Here is a 17,622-nt window from a genome sequence, read left to right as displayed (position 1 = left end):
TTTGGCATTGGATAGCACCAGATGGCGATTAACATGGTTATAGCTGTCGACGATCCCTACATATATTGCCGCCATATGCAGCTATTCTAATGCATCTGCGAAGCTATGCACCTCTACATTTCGATTGCTATCAGGAGCTAACAGCCTTTAAGGCGTACGATTATATGCTGGAAAGTCGGCACATTCTTCGCGATGCCTTTCTGTTTCCTAGCCCGCGAAGAAACGGCTAGCTCATCTCGAGCCTCCGTACGATCTAGACCTAGACATAAAATACGTAATTAGTTGACCGTCATTTCTGTGAGAATACAGATGCTAGAAACATTGCTCGATGATTATTATCGGGACATCAAGTACAAGCTATGAAAAGAGTTCTGACCGAACGAGGAAAGATCGTAAAGTTGCAATTGCGATAAGTGGAAGACCTGCAGTGATTGGATTGTGGTGACACATTACTTTTTGACACTAGATGAAGGTTAACATGGTTATCAGTGTGGGCGGTTAGGGCACTTCCACCGTGTGCGGTGTTTATTAAAGTTTGCCATAAACGCGTTGGATTCTTTTCGCGGCGTCGCATCGATATGCTTTGGGTATTTCGCCCAATATTGCGTTTGGAGTCGAAAAGATGTTTCGCCTAGTGAAGGTTTTCCATGTTTTTTGTAATTGAATACTTTGTAGAATTACCTCTGTTCTGCGGGTTTTCCACAGTATCAGAATAAGGTCATTCGATATTGACGGGGCAGTCAGTTTCTTCAAGTTCTTCTAGAACTGGGACAGTTTCCATTCTCCCATCTCTTCACCCTCGAATGTCATGCGCATTTTCGTGCTGTCTAATATGGCGGCATTCGACAGCAAATGCAGCCGGACGACGGCAGCACAGTGGTTAGTGCCAGTCGACTGCGAACCTCCGAGCCAAACGGACCTCTCAGCCCTAAAAAAAAGGGACAGCTGGCCCAGACCCGAGCAGTGCGCGCGCCAACTAGACAATCTTTCGCGAAGAGAAAGACAAAGTGGAAAAAAGAAAAAAGTGGCAGAAAGTGGAAAATTGATTAGTGACACCATCGCTATAAATAGGGGAAAAAAATAATAATAAAATAAAACAAAATAAATAAAAAAATAGGCGACATCGATAATGAAGCGGAAAGCAAAAAAACGGAACCCTCCGTAAGCCCAACAAAAAAAACCATTAAAAAAAAAGCAATCTCGCCAAAAACGGACAAAGAAAACAACATTAGCATAAGACTTTCCGCGCAAAAAACGCGGAAACTCAACCCACAACCAAAGCTAGTGAGAAGGTCCAAAAGTCTACCAGACAACCCGGAAAACACAGAAGAAGATCTCGTACTAATCCAAGAAGAAAACAATACACAAGATACCACCGTCAAAGAAAACAAAAATATGAAAACTACAAGAAGCCTTCCCTCACCAGTGATACCAACAAAAAACAGATTTGAAGTATTACAAACACAGGAAACCACCTTACCACAACAACAGAATCACACTCAAGCAACGTCAACAAAAGAATCAACAATACAAAATGCGATCGTGGAAACCATAAGAAGGAAGAACAATGAAATGCGAATCAAAGCAAACAGGAGGACTACGTCCACAGTGGGAACACCACACACCCAAAAAAATCAAACGACACACGAACAAACAGCCCCCTCGCCCCACCTAGGAGGCCGCCGACACCACAAAATCGACATACTCATCTGATCAAACCAAAAGAGCAACCCCCACCGACAAAGGCACCGAGGGAACAAGCACAACAGGAACAGCCCACCAACCACCCTACAGAGGAACAACAGGACGCCCCCTCACCCACAAAAGGTAACAGGCCCCCGCCAATCAACATAACGCATCAAGACCCAAAAGACACCATTGCTCTCTTACAAGACGCTCTCAAAATCAGAAACTTTCACATCAACAGAATACACGCGAGCAAACACGCTCTATACCTACATAATCTAAACGACTACATCAAAGCAAAAGAATTACTGATAACAACCAACACAACATTCTACACATACACACCAAAAGCACAAAAACAACACACGTACCTATTAAAAGGACTAGACATTAACCTCACAGAGACAGAAATACTAGAAGACTTACAAGCATTAAAAATAGACGACATACAGTTTACGAAAGTATCGCGCTTCTCGACAAGAAAGTCAAGGGAAAGTAACAGACTGCTCCCAATATACATAGTACAGGTATCCCCCAATAGCAACGTCGTGAAATTACAAAAAATAAATAGACTAAGCTACTACAAAATAACGTGGGAAAAAATAAGAAAAAATGACATTACCCAATGCCACAAATGCCAACGATTAGGCCACACAGCACAAAACTGCAACCTAATCTACCGCTGTGTAAAATGCACCGAGCCCCATGGCCCAGGCGAGTGCAAAATAAAAAAAGACGACTCAATCACAAAGGATAAAATATTCTGCGTCAACTGCAAAAGCTACGGACACCCCGCGTCATACAAAGGGTGCCCCAAAATCATAGAGCTGCGCCAAAAACTTTCAGAAAAAATTAAAAAAGACAAAGAAACAAAAATCAAACGACTAGACCAGATAAGCCGAAAATACACCCCAGATTGTCAGTGAAAGTAAGATCTTGTCCTTAAGGGCACCTTCAAGTTTCTTACTTTCCAAAATTATGGAAAAATCGTACCTACGGACGAAGGTAATCTATTTTTGTGTAAGTTCGCATAAATACTGTTTACTTTGCAAAATCCAATCACATTTGCCACCATTCTATTACTTTGTAATTTTATATAAGAAAAAAGAAAAAATATGAACATAGAGTCAAGATGTTGCTGAAAGTTCTCTACAAAAATCTTCATCCTTCACCGAATACTTGTAGGCAAACAAAATGTTTACCGTAATCTTCTAGGCCTCGAGAGTTGCATAATTATTTAAATCTTACTTTGCACGTTAATTTTTAAAAAAACTTTTAATTATTTTCTAAATTTTCAGTAATGAGCCATTGCAACGTTCGTGGATGTGAAGCATATTGTGGCGATTCTGTTCATGTTTTATTACACGAACAATGCGGCGCTGTTCAAATCGGAGGAGTGAGTCTTAGATCGTTACGCAACAATATCGATGGCACTTTCGATCTTTCTGAACTGCGATCGAAGCTGCGCCATGACAGAAATTACGAGCCCATTTCTACGTTGGTAATTGTGGAAAATACAATTAATGGAAAAATTGTTCCCCTAAACTGGCTTAAGGAATTAGTATCACTGTGCAAAGAATATAACTTGAAGTTACACATGGACGGAACCAGGCTATGGAATGCAAGCGTGGGATCAGGAATATCTGGGAAGGAAATTGTTTCAGGCTTTGATTCAGTAACATTCTGTCTCAGCAAAGGTCTAGGTATATATTCTTTTACTATTTCTATGTTTAGATCGATATTTTCTATGTGTTCCTTTAACAACAATTCTGGTCTTCTACACATTTCATTTAACATCCTTTAACAATTTGTAAGTTAATTATTTCTCATATAAATTGATAAGAATACGATTACATTTCTTTAGATATATCTTACTCTCATTTTTTTTTTTTTTACAAAAACTATCATAACTTAGGGAATATCTATATTATCTTAACAATTATGGACTAATTAGCAAAAAAGCAAATTTGGAGATGCATCGACATCTGGTAATCATCTTACCCGAAGAATAGGGTCTGTGTGTGGCGAGCCACGGGGCAGAAACCATTGGAATGTTTAATGTCGAGTGCAGCTAAAACTATTCTTTTGAAGGAGAGCTATACAATTACTCTATACCTCTATTAGGTAAAAACGTTCATCTCGTGACCGCGGCTACGTTCGGCGACTAGTTGTCGCCTCAAGCCCAAGCTCATTATGGCAAATCTCAGACAATTATAATTTGAATAATAAGTAAAGATTAAAGTATTAGGGATTTTCCAAAGAATTCCAAAGGGAAGGCAAAGTGTCCGTTCATCTTCGACATATATAACACTGATTTGTTATAAAAGAGTATGAGAGTCGGAGAAGTCCCGTACAATATTACTAAAACACGATTTCGCTCTATGGCGATTCGAGAATTGGTGAAATTGGAGAAATCCATACAAAAAGCAACGTAGCAAGAATTTTTATGTGCGAGCCCTGTCATTCGATATTTCTTAATCGACCAGCGTTATGTGTCGTTTCAGATTTCCGTATAGAATTTTTGAACATCGAATTTTTTTCATACAGTATGATCACATGCATATGCATCATATTTGATGCACGCACGCGATCTATGTTCAGTGAGTTAAATTATTTCGCATATGTCAAATGAGATAAGTTATTTCGCATATTTTCTTTCCAAGCATTGTAAACGTATGAGGCTTTTTACAAATTGATTAAGTACTCTTGTTAAACTCTCTTCTCTTTGTTTTTTACATGCGTTTTCATCATATTTTGTCAAATTATCAAACTGTAGACTGTATTGATACAAACTGCAACTGTAGAACCGTACTATGTCGTTAACTCAGTTTTGACCAAAATGGATTAGACGCTTATTCTCGGTTGGTATTCAAGTAAACAAACATAGTAATACAAAAGCTAAATTTAATGCAATTACAAAAGTTCTATAATTAAAAACACGATTGAAACAGCAAGTAAAGCTCTATATAAAGATGTCTTGACACAAAATAAATAAAATTACAGAAAAAATCGATCTTATTCGTAAATGTATTGCCTAGTTTCAATATTCGATTAATTGAATCATTTGAACTATATTTAGATTTTACGGCAACGGAATAAAATATGTGACTTTTTCTAAGAGTTTTTGAACGAAAACAAATAAATTAGTTATAATAATTGCAGGAGATGAGATTTTGCTATTTATAATTTGAAATAAAAAAGGAAGATTGTTGACAATTCTGCGTTCAGGTAATGAGATCAAATTAAGTATATTTAACAATGGTTTATATATAGTTGCATAGGCAGCATAAAGTTGTTTAAGCGAAAAGTTATTTTTCTAAGAAATTTATGCTGCACTCCCTCAATCATCAGGTTGTGTTTTAACAATTGAGAAAACCATTAACAATTGAGAACCATACTCTAATTGACTTAACTACTATATACTATAATTAAAGGAACTAACTAAAAATACAATGACTCAATAGCAACAATGTATTTAAAATTAGTAAAAAAATGAATGATAAAACCTAATGATTTAAGAGTAGTACACATAATGTTATAACAATTTATTTGGTCTTTATCAGCCTCAACCGGCCTTTTAGAACGTGGCACATTCTTAAGATCGAAATTACCTTTTAATTTCTGCTTTTTCTTACTGGCACTACATTTACGTCTTTACGGTAATGAAGAGCAAACGATGAAAACGCTCACTTTGGTTTCTCATTTTTAATACGACGAAAGAAACAAAAACGACTTGGTAGATGCAAAATAAGTTCTGTTTTTAAATGAAGTTTGAAGTATTATTTGTGAAAATGTGTAATGATTCTTTATGTTAGAACGAAGTTGGCTGTTTAAAGATACGGCTAGCGACATATAGATGGAAGAAAGGAAATTACTATCTGAACAATGCAATATCTCATATATTATTAAGCAATCGTATTGTCGGTATCTTCAGCTCGGCGACTTCGAGTCTAATATCGACTTTCCAAACATTCATACACGCACGCTCAGTGATAAATTATTGTAAGGCTAAATAGTGGCGAGCTACTCGCCATAATATCATTACAAAATTGCGTAGTCACTAAGAAATTGCTTTTTCGCATCGATATAACGTAGAAATAAACTGATTGTAGATTTACGTCACTTCCAATTCAAAGCGTTGGTCTTTCTTATGCAAGATTGCCACGTATAGAAAATTGAATATATTCCAACATGAAATACATTGAATTTTTTATAGATACCAATCTTGCGTTTATTTATAATTCTTACTATATTACATTATTACGAATTACTTACTGATTCCCCTTAATTTTAATGCATGCATTATGAATGCTTTGTATTAATTTCTAGAACATACATTAATCCCTTAAAAATGGGCTGAGAAGTCGTTCGAATAATATACGAACTCTATATTGTACACTGTATACTGTGTACATGCATATTTGTCATTTATCAACAGCAGATACTGCAATAATAGGACGAGCGAATTCGACAAAAGTAAATTTGGATGAAATTTTATAAAAGGCTCATTCCCTCCATCGATTCACCGCCTCTTGATTAAAGTTGAGTCAGTCGATCTTGATCAGAGATTCTTCTTGTTTATCCTGTGTATCTTGTTTCCGGAGTGCGGCAAAACTCTTCTTAAGTGGTTACTTTTCCTCCTGCTGCCTGGTATTAATGTGTATGAGCATACTGCCCGTTACGACACATAGGGCCACGTGTGACACTTTATCTTAGCTATTTTCTTGATAGCTCAGCACACATGGCCATATTGGTGCAGCGTGGAGTACTCCCGACTCCCATACCACATAGTACAGCTTCCTAATGGAGTCCGTGGATCCGTTTACGTTCGGCAACAGGTTTCTAATAGCGCCAACGAACGCCTTTGCCTTGCCATACACCTGCTTAAAATGAGGGAAACACCTCCTAGTGTTGACCTATAAAACCCAAATATTTCACTGTATTAATGTTGAAATTAAGAAAAATACTCAACATATACTTGTATTAACTCAGGCGAATGTAGCCTTTTGCTGTTATCCACGAATTCTCAGTCGAACTATCGCGACGAAATCCACGTTGAGCATCATTCATTCCACCTTCCATCTTTCGCTCAATCTTTTTCATTATCACTCTCTCAAACACCTTGTACATCTGGGATAATTCGTCGAGGCCCCAACGATACGCCAAGAGACCAGCTTCGAATAAACGAAGAAAACGTAACGATGCGTATTGTAACAATGTTGTACTTTACTTAAACAAAAACTCAACACGACAATACACAGCACGAAACATAGTCTAGTTCATGTTTCATTAGTTCACTATTCAGTGAATCCTTCCAAAGGTTTGTGATATTGAAGTCAATATAGTGAAAGATATCGCAGGCAACTCCTTCAATTTACACGATTACAGAGCACTGCGTTTCCTTCACTGCTTGTATTTGGTATTCTTAATTGTTCCGATACAGTGAAGTTATTTTACTGTTTTCGTTTTCCATCGATGCTTCATAATGCTCTTACAATTACTTCCTTTTACATTTATATGTTAACAGGTTGTTATACATTTAAGTTTCTCGTTGTTTACCATCGTGTTATAACGTCAACTACATTTTTTACGTGTAGATCTAGCACTGTCTCTCCTGCATTTCGAAATACTTGTCTATGCAGTGCGAATGTCCATATTCTTGCACGTGGAATGGTGTTCTTTGCTCTAGAGATTTGTATGATCCCCTTTAGAGATTCAAGCTTTCAAATGTCAGCTCCCTGGTTATTTAAATCATCAGTAGACCCGCTCGCTAATATAAAATAATAGAAAACATTCCAATTTTGTTATGGTTTTAATTAGTTATATCCGTCATTGAAATGAGACAGCATTATATGTTACCTACAATTTATTATTACTTCTCAATATGTTGTAATACATCGTTGCGCCGTAGCACTGCAACGGACCTGATCAGTGTTACCGAATATTTTTGGGAATATCACAAAAGAATGTAAACATCTTCTTAAACGAAATTCTTTCTTAAAATTTCCTGGATATATTTACCATTATTCCTCGTAGTTTCTTTAACTGTGATAATCATGAAAACATTGTCCTTTATGAAGCGATATTCAGCAGAATTTGCTGATATATATTATAGAGTAGAATTCTTCTGATACGTGATCTCTACTAAGTTATTTATTATAATACGGTGTAGCCAGAAATAGTTACTTAATACAGTAATGTGATATATCTAAGCATCTTAGATGGATGATTCACAATTCAACTTACAACTTATGATTGAAAGTCTGTGGATCTATAGCTTATAGCTTATAATATACAACGACCCAACAATTCATGAGTTCTCGTGCAACTCTGTTTTCAATACTGCGTACAACACTTCCAACACTATTTTCAACACCCTTCTCGACCTCTTGCTACTGCGCTCATTTCAACTTTCGTTATAAGCACTCGTCACAATACTCTTCTCGACTTCTTTCTACATCAGTTGTTTCAACTCTCGTTGTAGCACTCGTCGCAACACTCTCCTCGACCTGTTACTACAACACTTGTTTCAACTCTCATTGTAGCACTCGTCGCAACACTCTTCTCCACATTTTGTTACAACGTTCGTTTCAACTTTCGTTGTAGCATTCGCCGGAGCGTTCTTCTCGATACTTTCTTTTTTTGCGTGGAGGGTACCTTCATAAGCAGCCCGCGCCCTTGGGAGTGAAGGCACGTAGTACTGCCAGATTCATACCGGCAAAAACTCCACGATGACCCTCCCCCCGTCACACACTAATGACAATCCCCTCTTCGATGGCACGTAGTGCAACTAAACGTCCCAGTTTGGCAGGATGGCCTCGATGACGCTAACTCAGGGCGCGACCGCTCTTTTATCGAAGCTTACCCACCAACTCTCTGGCAGGTTCTGTCGCGCCCGGACTCTAACTTCGGTACCTGCAGGGTCAACCGCACCCAACAGACTCACGACACCGCTGGGCAGCGCGAACGGGGAAAACTCCGCCAGCTCCGCCGCTGCCGTCGTTGCGACGTTGCGCATTCCTTTTACTACCCTGATCGCCACCGTCCTACGCAACTTCCTGCCTAGCAGGAGACTGCGACGGTCAGTCTTCAAGTCCGCCGTCCAGATCGGAACCCCTTAAAGGAACTTCGACCGCACCACCCTGGCGTATAGTTGGTACCCTTTGCCCCCTGTCTCTCCAATCTGTGTCAGCAAACGTCCTAAGGCGTTCGCTGTGCCCTCGACCGGCGGTACTAGGCGCTCGAAGTGGGTACCGACGGCCCAGTGGCTGTCGAGGATGAGACCCAGATATTCCATCTAGCTTCGCTTTTTTTTTTTTTTTTTTTTTTTTTTTTTGGACGTGGAGAAATCCTCATGGACACTCGCCGTTGCATCGCACCGGTCGAGTAGTGTCGGACTCTTACCGACTAAAAACTCCACGGTGGGCAGCCTTACGTTTTGGAGGGGGGGCCCCGGGTTCTCTCGCGAATTTCTACCAGAGGCACGCCTCGTCGTGTTCTCCCCTTTTTTATCAGGAGGGAGGCGTCCATATTTGTGTTGGTCCGCTAGGAGGGGACCACATTCCTTGTGTTCCGTTTTCCTAGTCTTGTCGCTCGGGCTGGGGCGGCGGCGGTGCCACCCCCCCCCCTGTTGCGCCTGGGCATCCTTTGTCGCTCCACTCTTACTGGGTCGCGTTTCCTTTTCCTTTCTCTCTCCGCCCGCTCTTTTGCTAGCATCACTTGCTCGCAGAAGGAGCGGACGGCGGTGTATTCCTGGTGCCCTCTCAACATGGCCTTCACGATCGCTTCTGGGGCTACGCTCTCGCCGATGTCGAGTTGCAGGACGCGGCGCTGGTCTGCCCATGCCGGGCATCGCTCCCACGTGTGTTGTACCGTATGCTCCTCTTCCTCGCATTGGTGACATATGGAGGTCACCTCCCGCCGGATCCGTAGTAGGTACTCACCGAACACTCCGTGACCTGTGAGCATATGTGTCATACGGAATGTCAGCGGTACCCCGCCTTGTTCTCTCCATGCTTCCCAGTTGGGGAGCACGGCGCGAACAGCCCGGTGTTGCCGTGTAGTGTCTTCCTCGACCAGTTGAGAGCGCCATCGCTCCCATGTCTCCCGTTTGGCTTCTTCCCGTGCACTCGACGGTGGTCTGTTGTCGGGTGGTGGCGTCATTGCGCGCCCGTCCAGGCGTGAGATCTTCCTTTTGTCGTATACCCTTCGAAGTGCGAGGGCTTGCAGCTCGAAGGGGGGGGGGGACGCGGCCAGCACGGTCGCCGTCGCGTATGACACCGTCCTGTAGCTTCTTGCTGTGCGGATGGCGGTCGTCCTTTGTAGCCTCCTTAGTAGTAGCCGGCTGCGCCGGCTCTCCATCATGTCTTCGGCCCACACTGGGGCTCCGTAGAGTACTCGGGATTTTACGACTCCCTCGTACAGTCGGCGAACGCCCACTCCCGCTCCACCCACGTTCGGCAGTAGGCCGCATAGGGCGTTGGCCGCGGCAGTCACCCTTGGGACCAGTTGTTCAATGTGCGGCTCGAAGGTCCACTGGCTGTCGATGATGAGACCCAGGTACCTCATCTGGTGTCTCACCGGCACTTCCTCTCCGTTGATATTGATGGACAGTCCGGTTGGTGGTGGTCCTCTTCGTCGCCGGTCGAAGAACCCCAGGGCTTCCGATTTGGTTGGTGACACGCTCAGTCCGAGACTCCTGATAGCGTTCACCGCGCACGCCACCGCGTCCTCTGTGTGTCTGACGGTTTCGTGCCACCATCGGCCCCCTGCCAGTATCAGGGTGTCGTCTGCGTAACACACTAGACCCGCATCCGGGGGATCTAGCTTCGCTGTCTCAGGCTCAACCTAATCCCAGTCTCAGGCGATATCCCGCTGGAGGCGTTCTGTGATCTGCCCTGCTACAAAAAACACAGGGTTTCAGTCTTCTCAAAGGTCACCTCCAATCCTAATCGTTTGATGAACGCAACCACTCAGGCCACCGCCGTCTCCGGAAGACGGATGGTCCAACCCCATGTCGAGCCCCTGACCAGCACCAACGTGTCGTCTGCGTAACACGTCAGTGCCGATTCCGGGTTCATTGTTGCCCGAAGCACCGCGTCGTACGTGAGTTTCCAGAGGGCTGGTCCTGAGACCGACCCCTGCGGCACCCCGACCCAACGGTTTCTTCATCTCATCGACTTCTTCTCCTTCAGCTCGGCGACTTCGAGTCTAATATCAACTTTCCAAACATTCATACACGCATGCTCAGTGATAAATTATTGTAAGGCTAAATAGTGGCGAGCTACTCGCCATAATATCATTACAAAATTGCGTAGTCACTAAGAAATTGCTTTTTCGCATCGATATAACGTAGAAATAAACTGATTGTAGATTTACGTCACTTCCAATTCAAAGCGTTGGTCTTTCTTATGCAAGATTGCCACGTATAGAAAATTGAATATATTCCAACATGAAATACATTGAATTTTTTATAGATACCAATCTTGCGTTTATTTATAATTCTTACTATATTACATTATTACGAATTACTTACTGATTCCCCTTAATTTTAATGCATGCATTATGAATGCTTTGTATTAATTTCTAGAACATACATTAATCCCTTAAAAATGGGCTGAGAAGTCGTTCGAATAATATACGAACTCTATATTGTACACTGTATACTGTGTACATGCATATTTGTCATTTATCAACAGCAGATACTGCAATAATAGGACGAGCGAATTCGACAAAAGTAAATTTGGATGAAATTTTATAAAAGGCTCATTCCCTCCATCGATTCACCGCCTCTTGATTAAAGTTGAGTCAGTCGATCTTGATCAGAGATTCTTCTTGTTTATCCTGTGTATCTTGTTTCCGGAGTGCGGCAAAACTCTTCTTAAGTGGTTACTTTTCCTCCTGCTGCCTGGTATTAATGTGTATGAGCATACTGCCCGTTACGACACATAGGGCCACGTGTGACACTTTATCTTAGCTATTTTCTTGATAGCTCAGCACACATGGCCATATTGGTGCAGCGTGGAGTACTCCCGACTCCCATACCACATAGTACAGCTTCCTAATGGAGTCCGTGGATCCGTTTACGTTCGGCAACAGGTTTCTAATAGCGCCAACGAACGCCTTTGCCTTGCCATACACCTGCTTAAAATGAGGGAAACACCTCCTAGTGTTGACCTATAAAATCCAAATATTTCACTGTATTAATGTTGAAATTAAGAAAAATACTCAACATATACTTGTATTAACTCAGGCGAATGTAGCCTTTTGCTGTTATCCACGAATTCTCAGTCGAACTATCGCGACGAAATCCACGTTGAGCATCATTCATTCCACCTTCCATCTTTCGCTCAATCTTTTTCATTATCACTCTCTCAAACACCTTGTACATCTGGGATAATTCGTCGAGGCCCCAACGATACGCCAAGAGACCAGCTTCGAATAAACGAAGAAAACGTAACGATGCGTATTGTAACAATGTTGTACTTTACTTAAACAAAAACTCAACACGACAATACACAGCACGAAACATAGTCTAGTTCATGTTTCATTAGTTCACTATTCAGTGAATCCTTCCAAAGGTTTGTGATATTGAAGTCAATATAGTGAAAGATATCGCAGGCAACTCCTTCAATTTACACGATTACAGAGCACTGCGTTTCCTTCACTGCTTGTATTTGGTATTCTTAATTGTTCCGATACAGTGAAGTTATTTTACTGTTTTCGTTTTCCATCGATGCTTCATAATGCTCTTACAATTACTTCCTTTTACATTTATATGTTAACAGGTTGTTATACATTTAAGTTTCTCGTTGTTTACCATCGTGTTATAACGTCAACTACATTTTTTACGTGTAGATCTAGCACTGTCTCTCCTGCATTTCGAAATACTTGTCTATGCAGTGCGAATGTCCATATTCTTGCACGTGGAATGGTGTTCTTTGCTCTAGAGATTTGTATGATCCCCTTTAGAGATTCAAGCTTTCAAATGTCAGCTCCCTGGTTATTTAAATCATCAGTAGACCCGCTCGCTAATATAAAATAATAGAAAACATTCCAATTTTGTTATGGTTTTAATTAGTTATATCCGTCATTGAAATGAGACAGCATTATATGTTACCTACAATTTATTATTACTTCTCAATATGTTGTAATACATCGTTGCGCCGTAGCACTGCAACGGACCTGATCAGTGTTACCGAATATTTTTGGGAATATCACAAAAGAATGTAAACATCTTCTTAAACGAAATTCTTTCTTAAAATTTCCTGGATATATTTACCATTATTCCTCGTAGTTTCTTTAACTGTGATAATCATGAAAACATTGTCCTTTATGAAGCGATATTCAGCAGAATTTGCTGATATATATTATAGAGTAGAATTCTTCTGATACGTGATCTCTACTAAGTTATTTATTATAATACGGTGTAGCCAGAAATAGTTACTTAATACAGTAATGTGATATATCTAAGCATCTTAGATGGATGATTCACAATTCAACTTACAACTTATGATTGAAAGTCTGTGGATCTATAGCTTATAGCTTATAATATACAACGACCCTACAATTCATGAGTTCTCGTGCAACTCTGTTTTCAATACTGCGTACAACACTTCCAACATTATTTTCAACACCCTTCTCGACCTCTTGCTACTGCGCTCATTTCAACTTTCGTTATAAGCACTCGTCACAATACTCTTCTCGACTTCTTGCTACATCAGTTGTTATGCACTCTGTTATATTGTATTCTACTATAACTGTTGCAACTTTTGGGCTTTTGCCTCCTTGCTGTGTTTCCTTATTGTCGTTCCTCCCCGTCTTGTATTGCCCTTCTCTTCTCCATTTTTGATTACAGTTTCATTATCACTTCTGCCATTTCGTTGAGTACGCCCTGGCCGCTATATAGATGATGCTCTGGTCATGGAGATATGCTCGAACTAGGTCTTGCTGAGAGGGAGGCATCCGGTGGAACTCCAGGGCCTCCTCTATCTTCCCCCAGGGGCAGCTATTGAAGGCGTTGACGCTGTCCAGTGACACCGCTAACGCCACCCCTCTTCGTCGCTCGGCCTCCTCAACGAGAATGCGGAACCGAACGATAGCATCGGTCGTAGACCCCCCCCCCAACAAATTTAGTTAATTTAGTTGCACATTACTATATTGTCATTATTACAGTATTACTGTAAATAAATCCATTCATTCACATGTTGAATGCTATGGGGTTCACCGGTGAGTGGCACTCAACTTGGTTGTAGCGGTCACCGGAGACCGGCGTACCAAGATTAGTAAAAATACATTATTTGAAGAATGGTGTGCATTGCAATGGTGTGATGTCCTGAGCGGTGGCACTCGTTGCATTTTTGTTTTCCCTGTTTTTCGCATTTTCGGGGACACTTTCTCTCCACGTACTGTTTCGAGGGAGAGACCTCTCCGGGCACTCGGCACGTCTGCACTCTTCGGCAGTCAAAAGGGAACTCATAATACGATGTAGCCAGAAATAATTACTTAATACAGTAATGTGATATAGCGCCATGGGGGTTACCGGTGGTCTCAGTGAGATAAATTCGTTAATGATGATTATACATTGTAACATATCTCTTGTAGGTAATATTTCAACATTATATGTATCGCATAATAAAAAATTTATCGTGGCACTACGGCTAAACTTTTGTGAAACTGGCGTAGCATTCAACGTGTTAAATAAATCAAGTCACTATATGTAGTGCAGTATAAAACGCGTTTGCATGAAACACATCACATATCACAAAGGAAAATTGAGATTATATTATATTATATTATATCATATTATAATGAGATTATATTAGACAAAACCAAAACTATTTTTAATTTAAAACATATTCATTTTAATTCAGGTGCTCCTGTAGGTTCTCTTCTGTGTGGAACTAAAGACTTTATCACTAGTGCAAGAAGAGTCAGGAAAGTACTTGGTGGGGATATGAGACAAGTTGGTATTCTTGCTGCAGCTGGGCTGGTAGCTCTTGAAAATATCCCCAAATTAGTTCATGATCATAGAAGGGCTTACGCTTTTGCATCTGCGCTAAATGAAATCCAATCGTCTATATTTTCGATTGATTTGAGTATTGTACATACAAATATAGTTTTCGTTAACATCGAATCTGATACCATTGACGCAACGAAGTTTATTCATTGTTTGCTAGAATTTGATGATGCCGAGAACGAACACGTTGTCGTCAAGTGTTTGGCATTGTCCGATTCACTTATTAGGTTTGTATTTTCTTTCGAAATTACAGACGATGATTTGATGTTAGCTATTAAAAAGGTTACATCCGTTATTAAAAAGTTAGATCCTAAATTTTAATCATTGTAGTCAAGGGTGCCTAATTGTTATCTAAAATATATTTATTGGGATACGCATAATTCCTTTTTGTTATATCAAACCTTTTTCGATCAACCTCCTCTTCTTCTCATGATAAATGATTTTCCAAATCGACCAAATCTAATCTGAGAGAAACACCTAAAAAAATAAATCTGAAAACAGAAATCCCCTATTATTTGGCCTACACGCTTTAGGAGCAGATATCTCACTATATTCTATTTTCCAAAGATTTCATCACTCGTTTTAAAGAATGTAAAACGCTCAATTGGGAGATATTTGCGCAGTCCATGGCATACTATCCGAAGGTCAAAAATTTGACAGCAGATATGCTCATCGCCGTGCTAGGGCATTTCGAAAATACCAACCTTTGGGACAAAGATCTTTCGCAAGAAACCGCGACGGGTTACACCGTCTTTTTATCGACTGGGGGATAGAAACGCATCAAACCTACTCAGTTCGATTCGATTGGTGCCGCGAAAGTTGGCGAAGATTACACCACTGGCCAGAAAGATCCGTCTGCGTGACCTAACGGACCAATTGCCGAGACACCGTATCGTCCAGCTGATTATATTGCGGCGGGCAGGATGCCTGGTAAACATCGACTCTTCCCCAAGAAAAACCACGACTGTGAAGTTGCCGTTGAATCGTCAGCCGGCCGGAGAATTCTCGTGAGACGTGGAAATTCTACCTTCTGCTACCAACAATTTTTATTTTACGATATCGTTACGAGATGGTTAAGTATTGAAATCCATTTCTTTATTTTATTTCATTTCTATTCGAATTTAAAGTACAAAAAGTGCCAACGGAATTCAGCTGCCGCTATGAACAATTATTTGTATTACAAACTAAACTGCGATTTGATTTATTCTCGAGCTAAATTCTAATCTCCTCGTGGCTTTTATTCTCGATGTTTTCAAGGGAGAAATTGACGTCTCCTTCCAACACATCCTTCGAATATATCTTTCCAAAAATTCTGTCCTATTCGAAATCGACAGCTCTTCACAAGCAGACGATGTACTGGGTCGTCTGATAAGTTCGTCTCAATTAACATTTCGGTTTTGTACATGTGTTTCTTGAGTTATATAGGTGCCATTTTGCTGCGCCTTTCCCCATATGAGTATAACTTGAATATTTCATCATCCCAGAATTTCTTATCATTCATTGACCAATTACTGTCATCTGTAATTTATAAATGTCAACAGCGAAGCAAAGAAGAAGTTACCTTCGGAAAATTACCGCACCTCAACGCGAATCAAAACTTACCAAATTTTAGTCAGCTCCGCTTTAATTTTCTATTTTAATTATATCTCTGTTGGCAAACAAGGCGTGAACATATCTCGTCGGGTATTTCCTTTCACGTATGTTCAAAGAATTGATTCACTATTCTGGCTGGTAAATCAATTACGAAATATAAATATTAATGACGGGTATATTTTACAGAAATACGCGATGCAGCTGATTTTATCGTTAACCTACCATTATCTGACATCACTCTGACGTCAGGTGAATTCCATTTGTCGGACAAATTGCCAATTATCGGCCGATAAGATCGACATTGAGTGTTCCTGACCAATGCCATCAAAAATCGAGATATGAAAATCATCAGCTTCGATTAACTTAGCCTTTGTATTGCCGACTGTTTCGGATTTTATATGCAAATGTATTCCACTTCATCGGCGAATATTACAATCCGACGTACTCGTGTGAACAAGCGAACTGGAATTTGCGTATTTAAATTAAAGTTAAATGGCGATGAAAGCATGTAAAATCATGAAAATTTAAATGCCGTTTGTAATTCTGTAACAGAGATTATTGTTGATTTTATGCAGCTAATAAATAATAAAATATAACTTTTTCGCTTGGAACGTAACGAAAAGCGTAAATTATCTTTCCAATAACTCAATAACTATATTAAGTTGTCCAAAAAGTTTCTTTCGTTTTATGAGGAAATAATAGACGCACAACGTTTTTTTGTTTTATATTATTTTGTCGAATTACGTACGATCTATTTTGTTCTGTTGAGATAAACACCTCGACATTTTACAGACTTGGTTTCACGCTTGTATGAAGGTGCATTGTTATAGAAATTACATTTGCTGAAGAAAGACATTTTTCGGACAACCTAATATTAGGTTAGGAAAAGTTTCTTTCGTTTTATGAGGAAATAATAGACGCACAATGTTTTTTGTTTTATATTGGTTTATTAAATTATGCACGAACATGATAATAGAAATGTAACGAAATGGATCATACCTAATTCAATAAAATAATATAAAACAGAAATTGTTCTTCATTTATTATCACCTTATGAAACAGAGAAACTTTTCGGACAACCTAATATATAGGTTAGGAGTATTCTGCCTGATTATAACCACGTAGATGACGATCTTTCTTTCAGATAGCTATAACAGAATTCAATGTTGTCATGGAGTGTTGTCAGCGTTGTCATGGAATGTTTTCAGCGTTGTCATGTAGTGTTGTCAGCGTATTTGAAAAAGAACCATTGTTACGAAGTCAGTTAGTAACGAATAGTGATTGCGTAAACATAGATTGACGGAGATTCAACCGATATCGTAATA

General features: G+C 40.1%; 1 protein-coding gene across 3 annotated transcripts in view; it reads left to right on the top strand.

Annotated features, from left to right (window-relative positions):
* The window catches only part of LOC132915248 (L-allo-threonine aldolase), a 36,885-nt gene extending 21,801 nt beyond the window's left edge, over window positions 1-15,084 (top strand). For all 3 annotated transcript variants that reach the window (XM_060975052.1, XM_060975051.1, XM_060975050.1), the window contains exons 5-6: window positions 2,985-3,389; window positions 14,559-15,084. In XM_060975052.1, the coding sequence (XP_060831035.1) occupies window positions 2,985-3,389; window positions 14,559-15,025 (872 nt within the window). In that variant the 3' untranslated portion in view covers window positions 15,026-15,084. The remainder of the gene's footprint in view (window positions 1-2,984; window positions 3,390-14,558) is intronic.
* The last annotated feature ends 2,538 nt before the right edge of the window (window positions 15,085-17,622 follow it).

This window comes from Bombus pascuorum, chromosome 16, assembly GCF_905332965.1.
Source record: "Bombus pascuorum chromosome 16, iyBomPasc1.1, whole genome shotgun sequence".
Taxonomy (NCBI): Eukaryota; Metazoa; Arthropoda; class Insecta; order Hymenoptera; family Apidae; genus Bombus; species Bombus pascuorum.
This window is presented reverse-complemented; position numbering and strand designations above follow the sequence as displayed.